This window comes from Eleutherodactylus coqui, chromosome 7 (assembly GCF_035609145.1).
Source record: "Eleutherodactylus coqui strain aEleCoq1 chromosome 7, aEleCoq1.hap1, whole genome shotgun sequence".
NCBI classification, from domain to species: Eukaryota; Metazoa; Chordata; class Amphibia; order Anura; family Eleutherodactylidae; genus Eleutherodactylus; species Eleutherodactylus coqui.
In genome coordinates this window covers 87,214,859-87,230,914 of record NC_089843.1, presented here as the reverse complement: position 1 = coordinate 87,230,914, position 16,056 = coordinate 87,214,859, and the positions used below count along the sequence as shown (strand labels likewise).

General features: G+C 44.1%; 1 protein-coding gene across 1 annotated transcript in view; it reads left to right on the top strand.

Annotated features, from left to right (window-relative positions):
- The first annotated feature begins 324 nt into the window (after nucleotides 1-324).
- Nucleotides 325-16,056, top strand: part of ABLIM2 (actin binding LIM protein family member 2) — a 106,650-nt gene continuing 90,918 nt past the window's right edge. Inside the window, exon 1 of the mRNA XM_066573331.1 lies at nucleotides 325-412. Within this exon, the coding sequence (XP_066429428.1) occupies nucleotides 397-412 (16 nt within the window). The 5' untranslated portion in view covers nucleotides 325-396. The remainder of the gene's footprint in view (nucleotides 413-16,056) is intronic.

Below are 16,056 nucleotides of genomic sequence, written 5' to 3'. Positions count from 1 at the left end.
CAGCCCATGATTTTTGCCCTTGGGAAGAGATGATTCCTTCTCTAGTCCCTCATATTTAGTTGTAAGTGACTCTCAGATATGTCAGTAAGGATAGGTATTCCCAAATGTAAGCGTGGGAGCCTTCACAGACGCCGAGGGTCGCTAATTTTAGAAGTGAGCCCCGACAACTTGGCTAAGTCTGTCCTTGTGTGTGGGAGATGATGGAGTCAAATAACCATCTGCTCTGAGACAAGAACCGGCAGCCCAGCCTGAGCGGCGTTAATAGTCTCTGCACAGTGACCTTCCAAGTGACTCGGTTAGTGCCCTGTAGTACTCGCTGGGTGCCGAACATTGGCAAGTGCAGATCCAGCAGCTGGCCAGCATTTACTGGGATTACAGCCCCCTGGGCCTGTCTGAATGCCGGAAGATATAGGTACACTTGTGGTTTCTGCATGCTACTACTAATGTGACATGGAGTTTGCACTATGTCACATAACATCAATGGCTAGTATTGTAAATCCCATGTGCGATGATGGAGGATGAATAAGAGAACACATCACTGGGTGCATTCTCTGTACAGCGCTATGGAATATGTTGGAGCTCTATGAATAGCAAGGGAAAAAGTTATAATGGCTAACAAAAATACAACCGTGACATTAAAAGTTACTGGTCAATTACAATGTAATATGTAAGGTTTTCACCTCTTAGCGGAGAACATCTGTGTTACTGCTATTATATATGTCAAGATTCTTTATAGCCGTACAGGGATTCCCCTAAAAGAGAGAAGTGCATACAGGGTTAATAGTAGTCCGACCACCAGGATATCTGAAGACCTTAAAGAGTTCATTGGCATTGCCAAAAGTTTACTTTACGGTTCTTCTAACCAGATTTGAAATATTTCACATTGTGTTCTCTATTCATGCATACAACGAACGCTTTAGGAAGTTCTTCCGGTTGCTCAGCTGAGCATGCATGTTACTTTAATAGTTGATGATAAGCGTCTTTCAGACAAATCTGGCACCGCTTATCTCCAAGAGAAAAGCGTTCCGATGGGTAAAAATCAAACCTGTTCAACACTTGTTTTCATGGACAAGACATATTGGAGGACAGTAGATTGTCTATGAATCCCGTCAAAATATATAGGATCCATTGACAGTTAATGGGTATGACTAGCTTGAAGACATTGTCTAAAGACACTGCTAGCCTTAGATTAGATGGCACGTGGTGCCCTCTGTCATAAGAGAAAAATAATAGAGCACTGATAGGCAATTTGCTACTATTCTGCTTGTACAGAAAGCAGCAAGATGGCAGCATACCCACTTTAGAACAGCTCAGTGAATAAATACAGTACCAGAACCAAGCTTATAACGTAAATACGGCACCAGATCCAAGCTCACAATATAAATACAGCACCAAAACCAAACTCGGTACATAAACACAGCACCAGAATCAAGCTTATGATAAACATCACCAGAACCAAGAATATAAGATAAATACATCACAAAACAACCTCAAAATGTAAATACAGCACCAAAACCAAATCCAGTACATAAATACCACACCAGAACCAAGCTTATAAGCTAAATACATTACAAAACAACCTCGGTACATAAATACAGTACCAGAGCCAAGCTCACAACATAAATACAGCACTACAATCAAGCTGTTAACATAAAAGTAGCAGAACCAAGAAACTGTGCGGACAGTGGCATCAAGGAACTTCAGGTGAAAGAGACAGAGCCAAGAGGGTGATGATTTATGTAGCTCCATAAGACACTGGTACAAAGAGGAAGATCATATAATTGGGTGGACCTAAGAAGGGAAAACCCTCTAGCCTGCATCCACCTAATGCCCCCACCCTACAAGCTAGTGGCCAGTGCCCTGCGTGATTGCACAGGTCGCACTTAGCTAAGGCTGCCTATAACTAGAAATTGAATAGAACATTAGACTACTTATGTAGGGGTACATTCCCAGCTCTTATGTTGTCTACATACAGTAACATGGCAAAATTGGGGTTCAGGAGTGAAGAAGAGCTAGGTGGCATCTCTTATGGGTGCTGGGAAGTCTTATCCGCTATACCAGTCATGAACGGTAATATAGTGTTGCACAACACAATCTCCCAAAATGCATTGCTGCAAGGACTGTATGGGATTTAACTGTGTTGGTGGTGGTGGTGGTGGTGGTGGTGGGGGGTGGATGTTTCTCAACAACATTGCTGACTGTTTCCAAACACAACCAGCAGAATTGTAAATACAGCTCTGGAGCATAATATGTATCATAACTAAGAATCACTACAAGATACTGTAAATTATGTTTTTGCAAAGTTAGGGTAAATTCATACCTGCGTTAGGCCTTATGCACACGCGGCAAATTGAATGGCGGATCCCACGCTTGTCACCGACACAGGCGATCCGCTGCTCAATTTGCCCATAGATGTGTATGGAGATTCCTCTCCCCGCGCACACAAGCGGATTTTATTTGCGGACACAACGTGCCAAAAATAAAATCGCAGCATGCTCTATTTTAGATATGCAGGGACGGCTTCCATTAAAGTCAATGGAAGCCATTTGTTCCGCAGCCCTCCCGCAGTGAGCATTGCAGAACGATCACAGGATCTGCTTCATTGCCCAGCGATGGCGCAGGGAAATCTGTACTGCGTATGTGTGCCGGCGGCACATCCATAGTACAGAAGAAATGACATGTAAACAGGGTTGTCGGCAGCGGGCGGGTTTCGTGCAGGATTTCCCACACAGAATCCATGTGTGCCGTGTGTGTGAGCCTTAAGGCTCAGGTCCCGGTTTGTGACTCTCTGTTCTGTTTTTGGAGCAGAGACACTGAAGGAAAACAGAATTGACCATTTCCATTTTTTCTCCATTGATGTTGGTGGGGTTTCAAAAAACAGAAAGCAAATGGAAAGGTTTCTGCTTGCGTCTATTTTGCTAGGCTTGTGTTTGGACATTATGTCCTGATTATGAGCTCTGTACATAGCACCCCCTAGTGGCAACAGAAATTGCTAAGTTAATTAAAGGGGTTGTCAGGTGGCGGACAATTTTATAAAATTATAGGTGCAAATTGGTTAAAGTAACAAAAAGGAAGGGGTACTGGGGGTACTTACCCGTCCTCTGTGTCTATCCAGCACTACAGACCCATGGTCATTTTGGTCTTTGTTGTGGAATGGCTACCACCTGATTGCTGCAGCCAATCAGAGGTCACAGTGGTGAGATACTGTTCTCCTGACATCACCACTCAAATACTGGGAGCCATGATGCCAGGAGAACAACAGCTGACTGTTGTGGCCTCTGATTAGCTGCAGGGGTTAGGTGGTAGCTGTTCCACAACAGAGACCGGGTGGACCGCGGAGCTGCAGCGCCGGATCGCTGGGGCAGTGGATGGGTGAGTGCAGCTGCTTTTGCTATTTTAACTCATTTGCACCTATAATTAAAAAATCATCTGGCAACTGGACAACCACTTTTGGCAAGTTTCACACGGGGGCGACAAAATTACGCGATTTTGCCGCTATGCGATAGCGTGAGAAAACGTGTGTTTGGGAAGCCCATGCTTTCCAATGAATTCCTTCACGATTTGCTGCAGATCTGCAGATTTCACCCTTTTAATTTGAATTAAATTGGAAGAGTAAAACCTGCTGCAGATCTGCAGTAAATCAGCAAGGTGTAAACCTCCGCCAAGACGTGCAGCATCGGCTGATGAAGTATAGCAGAAATTCATTGATTTTGCTTAATGTTGCTGGTCTCTCAGCCATGAAGAAGCTGATAGGTTTCCTGCTACATTCTTACAGATATTGTAGATGTATGGAATTCCCTGCAGCATTGACAAAGGCAAACCTTGGGAAATTCTGCTTTCATGACACTGCAATGGGAAGATCATTTCTGTTACCATGGAGCAGGATTCGAGGGAAGGGCAGCGATGATCACTGTGAATGTCCTCTAAGTGTGGGAGCAGCAGATAAGACAGGAGCGCAGAGCTGTCACTGCCGACCCCGGAATAGAACTGGCTTACACAGGAATGGAGTACAATAAGCCAAAAGTAAAATCGCTGCATGAATACCTGAGCTGGATGTTGTCGCACTAGATATTGGATATACACCCTGTTCTTGCACTGCAGTACTGGGGCTCTTCTTATATCTGGGAAAGCAGGGTGGCAACCAGTCTGGTCACAGCGTAGCTGCTTTCTCAGCAGTTGTCAGCCAGTCCTAAATGGCAGATCTGTAGATCTATTCAATGGTCCATCCCAAACTTCTGTACTAGACAGCTAGCATTCAGGACTTTGAAGGTGCAGCGGTGCCTTGGGTTAAGAGTTTAATTCGCTTCGTGACAAAGCACTTAACCCAAAACACTCATATGGCAAATCCCCATATGGCAATTTTCCCCATTGAAATGAATTGAACTGCCATTAATCCATTCTACCAATCCTTTCAATGGGGCCGACTCTTATAATGGAATCGAACAGCGCAGAGTGCATCCCATTGACTATAATGGAGTCGGTTTACTTTCCACTCAGCTGCCTGGCCTTTACCCGGAAGAAAAAGTTTTGCATGCAGCGCTTTTTCTTCTGGTATTTTGAGTCAGATTTCAACGCAGATATGAAACCACCCTTATACAGTCCTTTTTTTTGTTAAATGGGTCCCTGTAAGAATAAGTTGATCTCATGGTGTCCTGCTGTTGAGATCTCCAGAGATCAGCTGGAATTCAATTACATTGTAAGTGTTCAATTTCCCTACAGCACCCCCGCAGGGGAAATGAAGTGTTACATTGTTACCATTAAAATGAATGGACTGTCTGTGCAGTGCCTAGGCATGCCGAGTCCTCCAGTAAAAGACAATCAATCTCCGCTAAACTCCTTAGAGTATTTGAAAATGTTATTTCTAAACCAGAAAATCTTTTTATTGCAGAATTTATATGTAATTGAACTGGTGGAAATAAAAATAACTGCAATTACAAGGAGGAATTCTTGGTCCATTGACAAATAACCGTATGTTGTACAACCTGATATGTGCACTTTCACTGGACCACAAGCAAGGGATGAATTATTAATATCTGGCGTGAATATTATTCATTGTATTATTTATACAGTTGGCCGGGAGATCTCTGACTACAAGGGTAATGTAATGCTCCATAACCAGTGACATCCTACTGGGGCTCAAAGCCTTCCTCGGAGCAGATTCTTGCTTCTTAGATTCTACAGAGATGCGGTGCACAGCATGAATGGTAGGGGAAATGTATCTGATAAAACCCACAGAAAAGTATCACTCTTATGAAAGCGGTCTAAAGGAAAATCTGTCTTTGAGGCCCATAGCAACCAATCACAGCGCAGCTTTCATTTTATCTCAGAAATGTATAAAATTAAAAAACTCCCCTTCTCCAGGAGTGCTCTGACCAGTACTGGAACCCTTATGCCCACTACTGGCAACCCAGAAAAAGCTGGTGATCAGTCACATGCTGTACATTTGAGTGTGCCCGATCAACCAATAGCAGGCATCAGTGGCCATTGAAGAATCACCACTGGAGCCTGTGATTGGCTGAGCGGTCACATACACAAAGCATGTGACCAAAAGCTGGCTTCTACTGGGTTTGATTGTCAGGAACTAGATGGTCACCAATGAAATGGGTGAGTTTGTGGTTCTTCTTTATTCTATACATTTATGAACCAGTGATATTTTTAAGCCCCAGAAAACCCCTTTTAACATGATACATTGCCGTTTCCTGCTGGACTGCAGTGACTTCTAATGGCATCCTTAGGATTGCATCATAGTTCCTGTGGTTTGGATGGGAAAAAAGTTCTGCACAAAACGCCACTCTGATGTGAAGAGAGCCTTTTTGTCAGGCCGTGGCATACAGAGGGGGTCCCATAGCAAAGATAAAAATGGACTCCTTATTAAGCTGCTGGATTTTGGCACCGATGACAGAAGGGTCTGGTGTTTGGTTTTCCCTCCATTCACTTTCCATTACCCTTAAGAGATTTTCCAAAGTGCTTGTTTTTGAGTAATTCAATTCCTCTAGGGAGGGGACTTCTGCACTGGTTCCAGTCCCCCAGTAGAAAAGGGGTGAAACCAAACCTCGTCAGGCCCCCTTTATCTATGTGCCCCATAGCAGCCGCATGGTCTGCCACTGTGGTACGTACGCCCATGTTTTCAGGGTATACTTGCAAAGTGGCAGCTTTGAGGAATGCTTTCAGATCAGCTAATGCTTCTCATGCCCCCCCCCCCCCATTACTCAACAACACTGAGTAGTATTCCTAATATATACCTCCTGTAAGATGTGTGTGTGCACAATGGTTGGCGGTGAGCCATCTCCTGCCATTCATAGAGAACAGCTACCGTACTCCGCTGTCTCCTGCCACTGCAACACTACTTTATTTAGGTGCTTTTTGCAGTTTTTTCAGGGCTACTTTTATCTAATGTGCTTGGTAACTTGAAGGGGCTTTTCCAGGCAGCGCCCGCCGGGATGCACCATGGTTGGAGTGTAAGCTGTTGCTCCAACTTCTGTGTAGTGGCCAGTGCTTGCAACTGCAGACGCAGCGATCCTTGAAATCAATAGGAGGTGCGCTTGTAATTGCAGGGTGGGGTCCCATTGATTTCAATGAGTAGCACCTTTAATTACGCCAGCCAATACACAGGGGTCAGAGTAGCAACTTTCACTCTGACCCCAGTGTATCCCAGCAGGCACTGCCTGGAGAGCCCCTCTCCAGGTTATTTATGCTGCCTTGTCTGAGAATTGCATACATTTTTTCCAGTTTTGCAGATATTTTTTCAGGTATTTTTTTAAAGCAATTATTTACATATTTTATACAAAGAGTTTTAGGAACGTTTCCTCCAATCCCTACAAATCCGGGCAAAAAAATGTCAAAGGTGCTTTCCTCAAATTTTTGGGGCGTTAATGGTACAAAACTTATATAAACTATGTAATAAACATATCTCTTCCTGCAACTCAAAAGTCATCTTTAAAAATCACTCCATTTTATTCATAACCTGGTTAAAAAAACATGATCAGCAAATGCCCACGCTCGTGTGACCAACATGTTTCTAGCGTATGCACCCTCTTAATTATGGCAGTTTCACAAAATCATTCTAAAAGACTTAAAAAGCCTCATATGAATTAATAAGCCACTCCCATATCAGTCACATGATGTCAGCTGATAAGCCACTCCCATATCAGTCACATGATCACAGAATTTCATATTCCGATTAGAGATGAGCGAGCATGCTCGGATAAGTCAGTTACTCGAGCGAGCCTCGCTCTTCTCGAGTAACTGCATCTCCCACCCACCCACCCCATCGCCCGCCGCCCACCCGAGCCTGCTCGGACAAGAATGCAGTTACACAAGAAGAGTGAGGCTTGCTCGAGTAACTGACTTATCCGAGCATGCTCCTCATCTCTTATTCCAATACATTCGATATAAATATAAGAGGTCTATGTTGAAGTATGACACTCCCTGGATATCTTGTGCTTTATATCCAAAGCGCTCTTGAACTCTTTTAGTGAGTTCCCCATTACTACATCTTCAGGCAGAGAGTTCCACAGTCTCACTGCTCTTACAGTAAAGAACCCCCTTCTATGTTGATGCAGAAACCTTCTTTCCTCTAGATGTAGAGGGCATCCCTTTGTTACAGTCACTGTCCTTGGTATAAATAGATCATGGGAGAGATCTCTGAATTGACCACTGATTAGAGATGAGCGAGCATGCTCGGTTAAGGCAATTACTCGAGCGAGCATCTGGGCTGCCAGTGCTGTTATGGCCAAATCATGGGGGATACTAGAGTACAGCGAACACACATCACATGTCACCCAACTTGATGTCGCATTCCAATTAAACTCCAAAAAAAAGTTTAGTATTTCCTTGCTGACATTAAAGGGGTTCTGACACGTATAAAGTTTTTATGCTTTAGCAGCCATTGTTCCCTGGTCTGCCTAATGGACATAAGGAACCCACGATTAATGGCATGCTAGAGCATAAAAACCTTATATTTACCTTTTTTCCTGTTGTTGTTGTGCAGCGGGGGTCATCTCCCAGCAGGCTTTCTTCTTCCTCTGACGAGCCAGGACGGGCCTCCCCCCTCCAGGATTGCGCACAGAAGACAGGTGCCCTCTGACAGGAGTCAGGACGGGCCGCCTCTCCACTGCGCACGTGCAGAACTCGGGAGTTCACCCAGGACAGACGGGCCGCCCACAGCAAGCACTGCTTGTGACGTTGCGCCCATTCGTTCACCTCGGAAGTGGCTGACGGACGGAGCAGAGCAGGAAACGGTCATTTTGACGCTCCAGCTCTGCTTCTAGAAGCCACAGAAGAAGATGCCCGAAGGAGGAGACATGCCTGGCGATCGGTCCTGGCCAGGCAAGGTAATTAAAAAACTTTTTTTTTTATGTCAGAACCCCTTTAATGTACCCAGATGTGCAGTGTACTAGGGGTTGTAATAAATTGTCCTTGCAAATATTCTCATTTAGTGATGCATTCACAGAAATTATAGGGCGCAATGAAGGGATAAACGTTGTTATGGACTTTTGGCAAACCATTAAAAATTGGTATAATAGGATCAGTTGGAAGCAAAAAAACACCTTTTTTCTCTGAGAGAATGCCCATAGACACTGCCTCAGCTATTAACTCTCTCAATACACCACTGAAAATCTCATTCAACCTTCTGTGTGTATCCTGATAATACTATTAGGCCTGATTCATGCATAGTTATTGAGAATGGAGTGTAAACTTGGACTTGTCCAGTGTGAGTTGTCAGAGATAATGTCACAGTGCCTCTATGCACATGCTGATGGGTTGATCGAGATGATAAACAGCCTATCAGTAACATGCCTAGGGCATTTATTCCAGCTCCTCTTTGCAGAGGATGCCGGTAATACATTTGTATACTGGTCCTGCTCCTTTGTGTGGCGTATTTGCCTGGTACTTCTGGGAGTTACTTCGCGTGTCTTTTAGGACTGTGGATTCCAGACTGCGATGTTCAGTTCCTTCACTCTCTCGTCCATATTAATCTAGCGATACATAGGTGTCTATTTAGGTTTTAGACATGGGGGGTCGCTCTTTTCAGGACAGGTGCTCTGCTTTATACATTTCAGTCAGGGGCAGATCAGGGAAAGATCCTAGGCACACCTACATTTCTATCACCGTCTGTGGTCATTTCTCTATGTATAGCAACTTCAATATCCCCTTTGTTCTACATGTCACCCAGCCTGTCCCTGTCCTTTGTCTCTGAATCTGTAGGTTGGTTATGATGGCAGGACTGGATGGAGGTGACAGATAAGCTGACAGCTTACATAAATAAGCTTCTTTATTTTGTGATCTTCAAATACCGTGCACCGTTGGTGATAGAATTTGCCTCGTTAAGTGATGTCACCCCACCGTGATATCAGTATAAATGATGCACTGGCCTAGCATGTGCGGTCAGTGCTCCATTCCTTTCAATGGGGTCATGGAAATACCCGAGCGTGTGCCGCCCGGATGTCTTGGTAGTCCCTTTCCAAGGGAATGGAGTGCTGCCACAACCAGTGCTCCATTCAGTCTTCTCTGCATCACAGGATGTACAGTAACCCTGCAGTGAGAACAGGGGGACATGGGACCCCCCCGATCTTGAGATCCACGGGAATCTCAGAAGTGAGATAGGGAATAACTACAAATTCTGGTACAACCCCTTTAAATTTTGCTTAGATGGATGCTTACATGATACCATATTGTCAGTATACAGTAGATAGCAGCAGTTATGGTTCTGGTCTGGTGAGGAACCTCTGAACCATTTAGCCAATGCTGACGTACATGGTGTTTTACCTGGTTCATTAGCTTCCATAGATCAGAGGATTTCCTCTGGGCCTTCCTCTGAGTGGACTGTATCAGGAAATACACGTACTGCGCTGAGATGCTACTGCAGCAGCTCTCCCTGAATTATTAATTTAGTCACACTTTCATGGTTTCTCAAGTTTTGCTAGCATAGCACAAGACATCATTGATGTATCCGGAAAAATGATTTAATAAGCTCATTTCTATTTCCTGTTTCACCATCTGTAATCAGATTCTCAAGTCATTCCCCACAAAAACTATTCCATTGAGATACAATTAGACTTTTTGGTTTATTTAAAGGGGTCCCATTTTTATAAATCTTCCAGCATATCATGAGTTAAAATTAATGGGCACCTGTAGCGATCTCCAAGAAGGGCCCTGGAGGTAGGTAAACTGTCTCCAAGGGGCATGGTTTATGCAAGTATTACACAAAATGTGACTCTTGGGGGGGGGGGCAGTCCGGTACTGAATTATGGGTGGGGCTTAAATATGTAAGGAATGTTGAAATGTATGTATTATTTATCTTGACAATACTTTTTAAAGGAAACGTAAACCTGGAAATTACCCGTTTTGTTGCTGACCTTTTTAATCATACTGCAGCATTTTCTGCATTGTACTGAATCAATGTTCTAGAAATGCTGCGGTTAAAAAACAGGGTTAATCTCCTGGTCATCTCTTCAATTTTTGGTTGCAGATCAGATGAGGGGTGGGGCTTTGTCAAAAAGGTATAATTTGATCATCTTTTTGTCCTACTCCAGACATTGTGGAGAGGGGGGGAGGCTCCTGCTGCAGCCAGTTGTCTTACAGCTAGGAGGAAAAGGTCTGATTTTCTGTGGCATAGAGAAGATTTCTTTAGATATTTCCATCACTGGTCCCTCCAAAAAGAAATCTGTCTCGTAGGCCAGGACTGTGACAGTAACAAAATGGCAGTCTCTATGGTTAGAGGAAAGAAGGTTCAATCATGAACACAGAAGGGTGTTCTTCACCGTTAGAGCAGTGAGACTGTGGAACTCTCTGCCTGAGGATGTGGGGATGGCAAAAATCCATAGAGGAGTTTAAGAGGGAACTAGACGTCAGTATTATTCTATTTTGACGCCACCAGGAAGTCCTGGTGGAGCCAAGATTGACAGGGGGTGACGCCCCCTGTATGTGATAGGCTGCACACCTGGTTCGGCTGTTGGTCCTGGAAGCCCACTAAGGATTTACAGCTGGAAGGGGCTTCCCGACAGTGGAAAACAAGCAGAGAGTGGGCCAGCATAGCTAGCTGTCAGCAGAGGAGCGGCCGTCAGTGAGCCGCCACAGAGCTGACAACCGCCTTCAGCACTGAGGCGGTGGCCAGACGACTTTCCTGGCGGCGGACCACAAGTGCTGAGTGCAGCAGCTGTGAGCAGGGGACCCGCCGTCAGGGAGCACAGAGGCGGCGGCCAGCACGGAGCTGACAGCCAGCTGCCGCTGACACTAATTGCTGCAGAGTGTGGATTGATTTATGCGTTCCGTGCAGCCTTAGGGTTAGAGCAACATTTATTCTTTGGCTAACATTATTAGATGTAATACTGCCATCTTACAGCGGAAACATGGTAGCATTTACAGCTCATAATGTTAGCCAAAGAAGAAATGTTACCCTCACACTAGGGTTGCAGGGAACGCGCAAATCAATCCACAGTGTGCTGCTAGGACCTTCCAGCCTTGACCTTATCGGGAGCTAGGGATGTGACAGGGGTGTTCCTTCTGTCAAACTCCTAGCTTCCGGTGTCATCAAGATACAATAATACCCTACATGTCTTTTTAGAGCGCTATGATACAGTGGGAAAAAAAGTATTTGGTCAGATACCAATTGTACAAGTTCTCCCACTTAAAAAGATGAGAGAGGCCTGTAATTGACATCATAGGTTGACCTTAATTATGAGAGGCAACATGAGAAAACACATCCAGAAAATCACATTTTCTGATTTTTAACAAATTTATTTGCTAATTATGTTGGAAAATAAATATTTGGTCAATAACAAAAGTTTATCTCAATACTTTGTTATATATCCTTTATTGGCAATGACAGAGGTCAAACATTTTCTGTAAGTCCTCACAAGGTTGGCACACACTGTTGCTGGTATGTTGGCCCATTCCTCCATGCAGATCTCCTCAAGAGCAGTGATGTTTTGGGGCTGTCGCTGGGCAACACGGACTTTCAACTCCCTCCAAAGGTTTTCTATAGGGTTAAGATCTGGAGACTGGCTAGGCCACTCCAGGACCTTGAAATGCTTCTTACGAAGCCACTCCTTCGTTGCAGTGGCGGTGTGCTTGGGATCATTGTCATGCTGAAAGACCCAGCCACATTTCATCTTCAGTGCCCTTGCTGATGGAAGGAGGTTTGCACTCAAAATCTCACGATACATGGCTCCATTCATTCTTTCATGTATACGGATCAGTCGTCCTAGTCCCTTTGCAAAGAAACAGCCCCAAAGCATGATCTTGCCACCGCCATGCTATGGTGTTCTTTTGATGCAACTCAGCATTCTTTCTCCTCCAAACACGACGAGTTGTGTTTCTGGCAAACAGTTCTACTTTGGTTTCATCTAACCATATGACATTCTCCCAATACTCTTCTGGATCATCCAAATGCTCTCTAGCAAACTTCAGTCGGCCCCGGACATGTACTGGCTTAAGCAGGGGGACATGTCTGGCACTGCAGGATTTGAGTCCCTGGCGGCATAGTGTGTTACTGATTGTAGCCTTTGTTACGTTGGTCCTAGCTCTCTGCAGGTCATTCACTAGGTTCCCCCGTATGGTTGTGGGATTTTTGTTCACTGTCCTTATGATCATTTTGACCCCACGGGGTGAGATCTTGCATGGAGCCCCAGATCGATGGAGATTATTAGTGGTCTTGTATCTCTTCCATTTTCTAATTATTGCTCCCACAGTTGATTTCTTCACACCAAGCTGCTTGCCTATTGCAGATTCATTCTTCCCAGTCTGGTGCAGGGCTACAATTTTGTTTCTGGTGTCCTTCGACAGCTCTTTGGTCTTCACCATAGTGGAGTTTCGAGTGTGACTGCTTGAGGTTGTGGACAGGTGTCTTTTATACTGATAACAAGTTCAAACAGGTGCCATTACTACAGGTAATGAATGAGTGTAGGACAGAGGAGCCTCTTAAAGAAGAAGTTACAGCTCTGTGAGTCCCAGAAATCTTGCCTGTTTTGTAGGTGACCAAATACTTATTTCCCACCATAATTTGCAAATAAATTAGTTAAAAATCAGACAATGTGATTTTCTAGATGTGGAAAGGGGCAAATCTGAGAGGGGCAGTGTCCAACATGCTAGCCATTTTGAAAGTTACCATCTTGGAACCACATTGATATTTAAAAATGTGGAGAGATGCATGTGACCACGTACACCCATGTGAGTTAAAGGGGTTGTCCCGCGCCGAAACGTTTTTTTTTTTTTTTAACCCCCCCCCCCCCCCCGTTCGGCGCGAGACAACCCCGATGCAGGGGTTAAAAAAACAAACCGCTCAGCGCTTACCTGAATCCCGGCGGTCCGGCGTCTTCATACTTACCTGCTGAAGATGGCCGCCGGGGTCCGCTTCCTCCGTGGACCGCAGCTCTTCTGTGCGGTCCATTGCCGATTCCAGCCTCCTGATTGGCTGGAATCGGCACGTAACGGGGCGGAGCTACACGGAGCCGGCATTCTGCACGAGCGGCTCCATTGAAGAGAGCAGAAGACCCGGACTGCGCAAGCGCGGCTAATTTGGCCATCGGAGGGCGAAAATTAGTCGGCTCCATGGGAACGAGGACACTAGCAACAGAGCAGGTAAGTAAAAAACTTTTTATAACTTCTGTATGGCTCATAATTAATGCACAATGTACATTACAAAGTGCATTAATATGGCCATACAGAAGTGTATAGACCCACTTGCTGCCGCGGGACAACCCCTTTAACCCTATTGGAGTTCTCTTTTGTAATGAGCCTCTAAGCAGGTTTCTATTCACCAACTGAACGCAGAGATCTTGATAATTATTTGGAATTTAATCACAAAGTATATTAAAAAGCTGCATTAGTATTACCATAATTTTTCCTGCACTTCAGCAATGATCCTTTCAAGTTAATGGGTCGTCTTGTAGTATCTTATTCTGGACAGGAGCGTCCTGTGCAGTGAGAAACTGTGAAGATACTGCAGTTTATTAGTACTCCGGCTCCTTCAGTCTGAGTATCGTTGGAGCCGTCAGTAGTCGGACTGATGAAGAAGTGATAGCATAGCCTTTAAAATGACAGAAAACCCCTTTCATTGCCTTTAAATCTCTGTGAATCCAGAGATTTGAAGGTGAATGTCACAGAAACAAGAGGGATAATCCTGTGCCAGCGAGGAGAGAAGTATTGTTAACAATGCAAGGGAACCCCAGGTATCCATGGAAATGAACGATTTTCTTGGCACTGGGCATCCATTGTATGACAAATAACTTATTAACCTACATGAGTCACTGCGGATCCAACTTACCGCAGCTGTTATTGGGAGCAATTCAACTAGATGAATTCTCCGAAACAATGAAGCGACATACTGTATGCAGAGACGTACGCGGTCACAAGACGGGAGCACAGTGTGACGTGTTTCCACATTTAATAGCCGCTGTGTCTGGGGAAGACATTATTCACTTATATCGTTTACATAACCGGCTTTTATGTTATTGCTTCGCCCTTTAGGCATTGAGAGGTAAAACTGAACTTATCTAAGACAGGATTTCCCGTTTAGCTATTACTTAAGCTCTTCAGTGCAAGATGAATATTGCTGCTTACAACTGAAGATATTATGTTCAATGTTTAAAGAGATTTTTAGGAAAGGCCACCAATATGTTGATTTATAGGGGTTCAATCCCAGGAACCTCACGATCAGAAGAACCAATGGGCTGCTGCTCTTTCACAGCAGTAACGTCTCTGCCCATGTGGCTGTGTCTGGTACTACAGCTCAGTTCAGTACTAAGCACAGCTGCATGAATGGCAGTGAGGCATTGTTACTAACCTATGTATAAAGCATAAATAATACTCCAGAAATTTCTTTTATAGTAAACCTCAGCACTGATTAAAGGGGTTGTACCACAATTAACTTTTATCACCATCCCATAGGATAATTGATAAAAGTCTGATCAGTGATGGTCTCACCCTGAGACCCCCACCGATTGGAATGTTATCCTCTATCCTATGGATAGGTAATAAGTCTATTTGAGTACAACCCCTTTAAAGGGGTTGTCCAGTCCCATTAAATATTTTTTTTACCGCAAGCTTACAATGCCATAAAATAACAAACTATACTGTTCCCCTGCAAACACCTCATAGGTCCTCTGCCTGGGCTCTGTTTACCGGAATCCAGTGATGCCATCCCTACACAACATGTGCCCGCTTCACCCAGTGATTAAGGAACAATGAATTAGGCATGTTGATCCTTAATTTCCTTGACATCTCTAATCCAGAGAGCGTCTGGCCTAAATTGTGCCAAAACTTGCACCAAATTACAGTAAATTGTGCCAACATTTTGGTGCTATCTTTGGTGTAAGTTAAGCTAATTAAAGGTGCTGTAAACTTAGACCAGACCGTCTTAAAATTTGACATTTCCCATTTGCATAGTTAATTGGCGTATTTTAAGACCGTCTAAGTTTGCACTGTCCAACTTTTAGACTATTAGTAAATAAGCCTCAATGACTTTAGTGGGTCCAAGTGTTGTGACTTTCAAACTCAGACGAACCCGAACATTAAAATCGCCCGTATTAATAAACCCTAAATCTACCATTTGGCTTCTCTACTCATCACACATTATTATTCTCAGTACTAAGAAGAATGTACATGTGTTAATGCGCTGTGAAATATTACAGAATCCTTCTGGCAAAGCGATAATATGTCTCTTGCTCCAACTGAAGAAAATTGCCAAATTAAAATACAATAAAATAAAAATTTACTTACCCGGGAAGGAGAGCAGAAAATGTTGGCTCTGCCATTTAATACACACCCTCAGCCTTTTCGCTCTTTAAGGCCTGTATCACAAGAACGTATTTGCGTAGTGTTTTGCATGCGCAATACACAGTGAATAGAACCCACTGATTTCAATGGGTTTGTTCACATAAACGTATTTTGTGGGTGCCTTTCATTTGCACAAAAACGAAAAGGCACTCTTTTTCTGTGCATATGTACAAGGAAAGAGCACATATTGAACTTATCACACTAATTGTCCATTTCAATGAATGGGAGCATAGTTACGTGTTTTTATGCCCATGCAAATACACGCAATTTCTGCGTGCA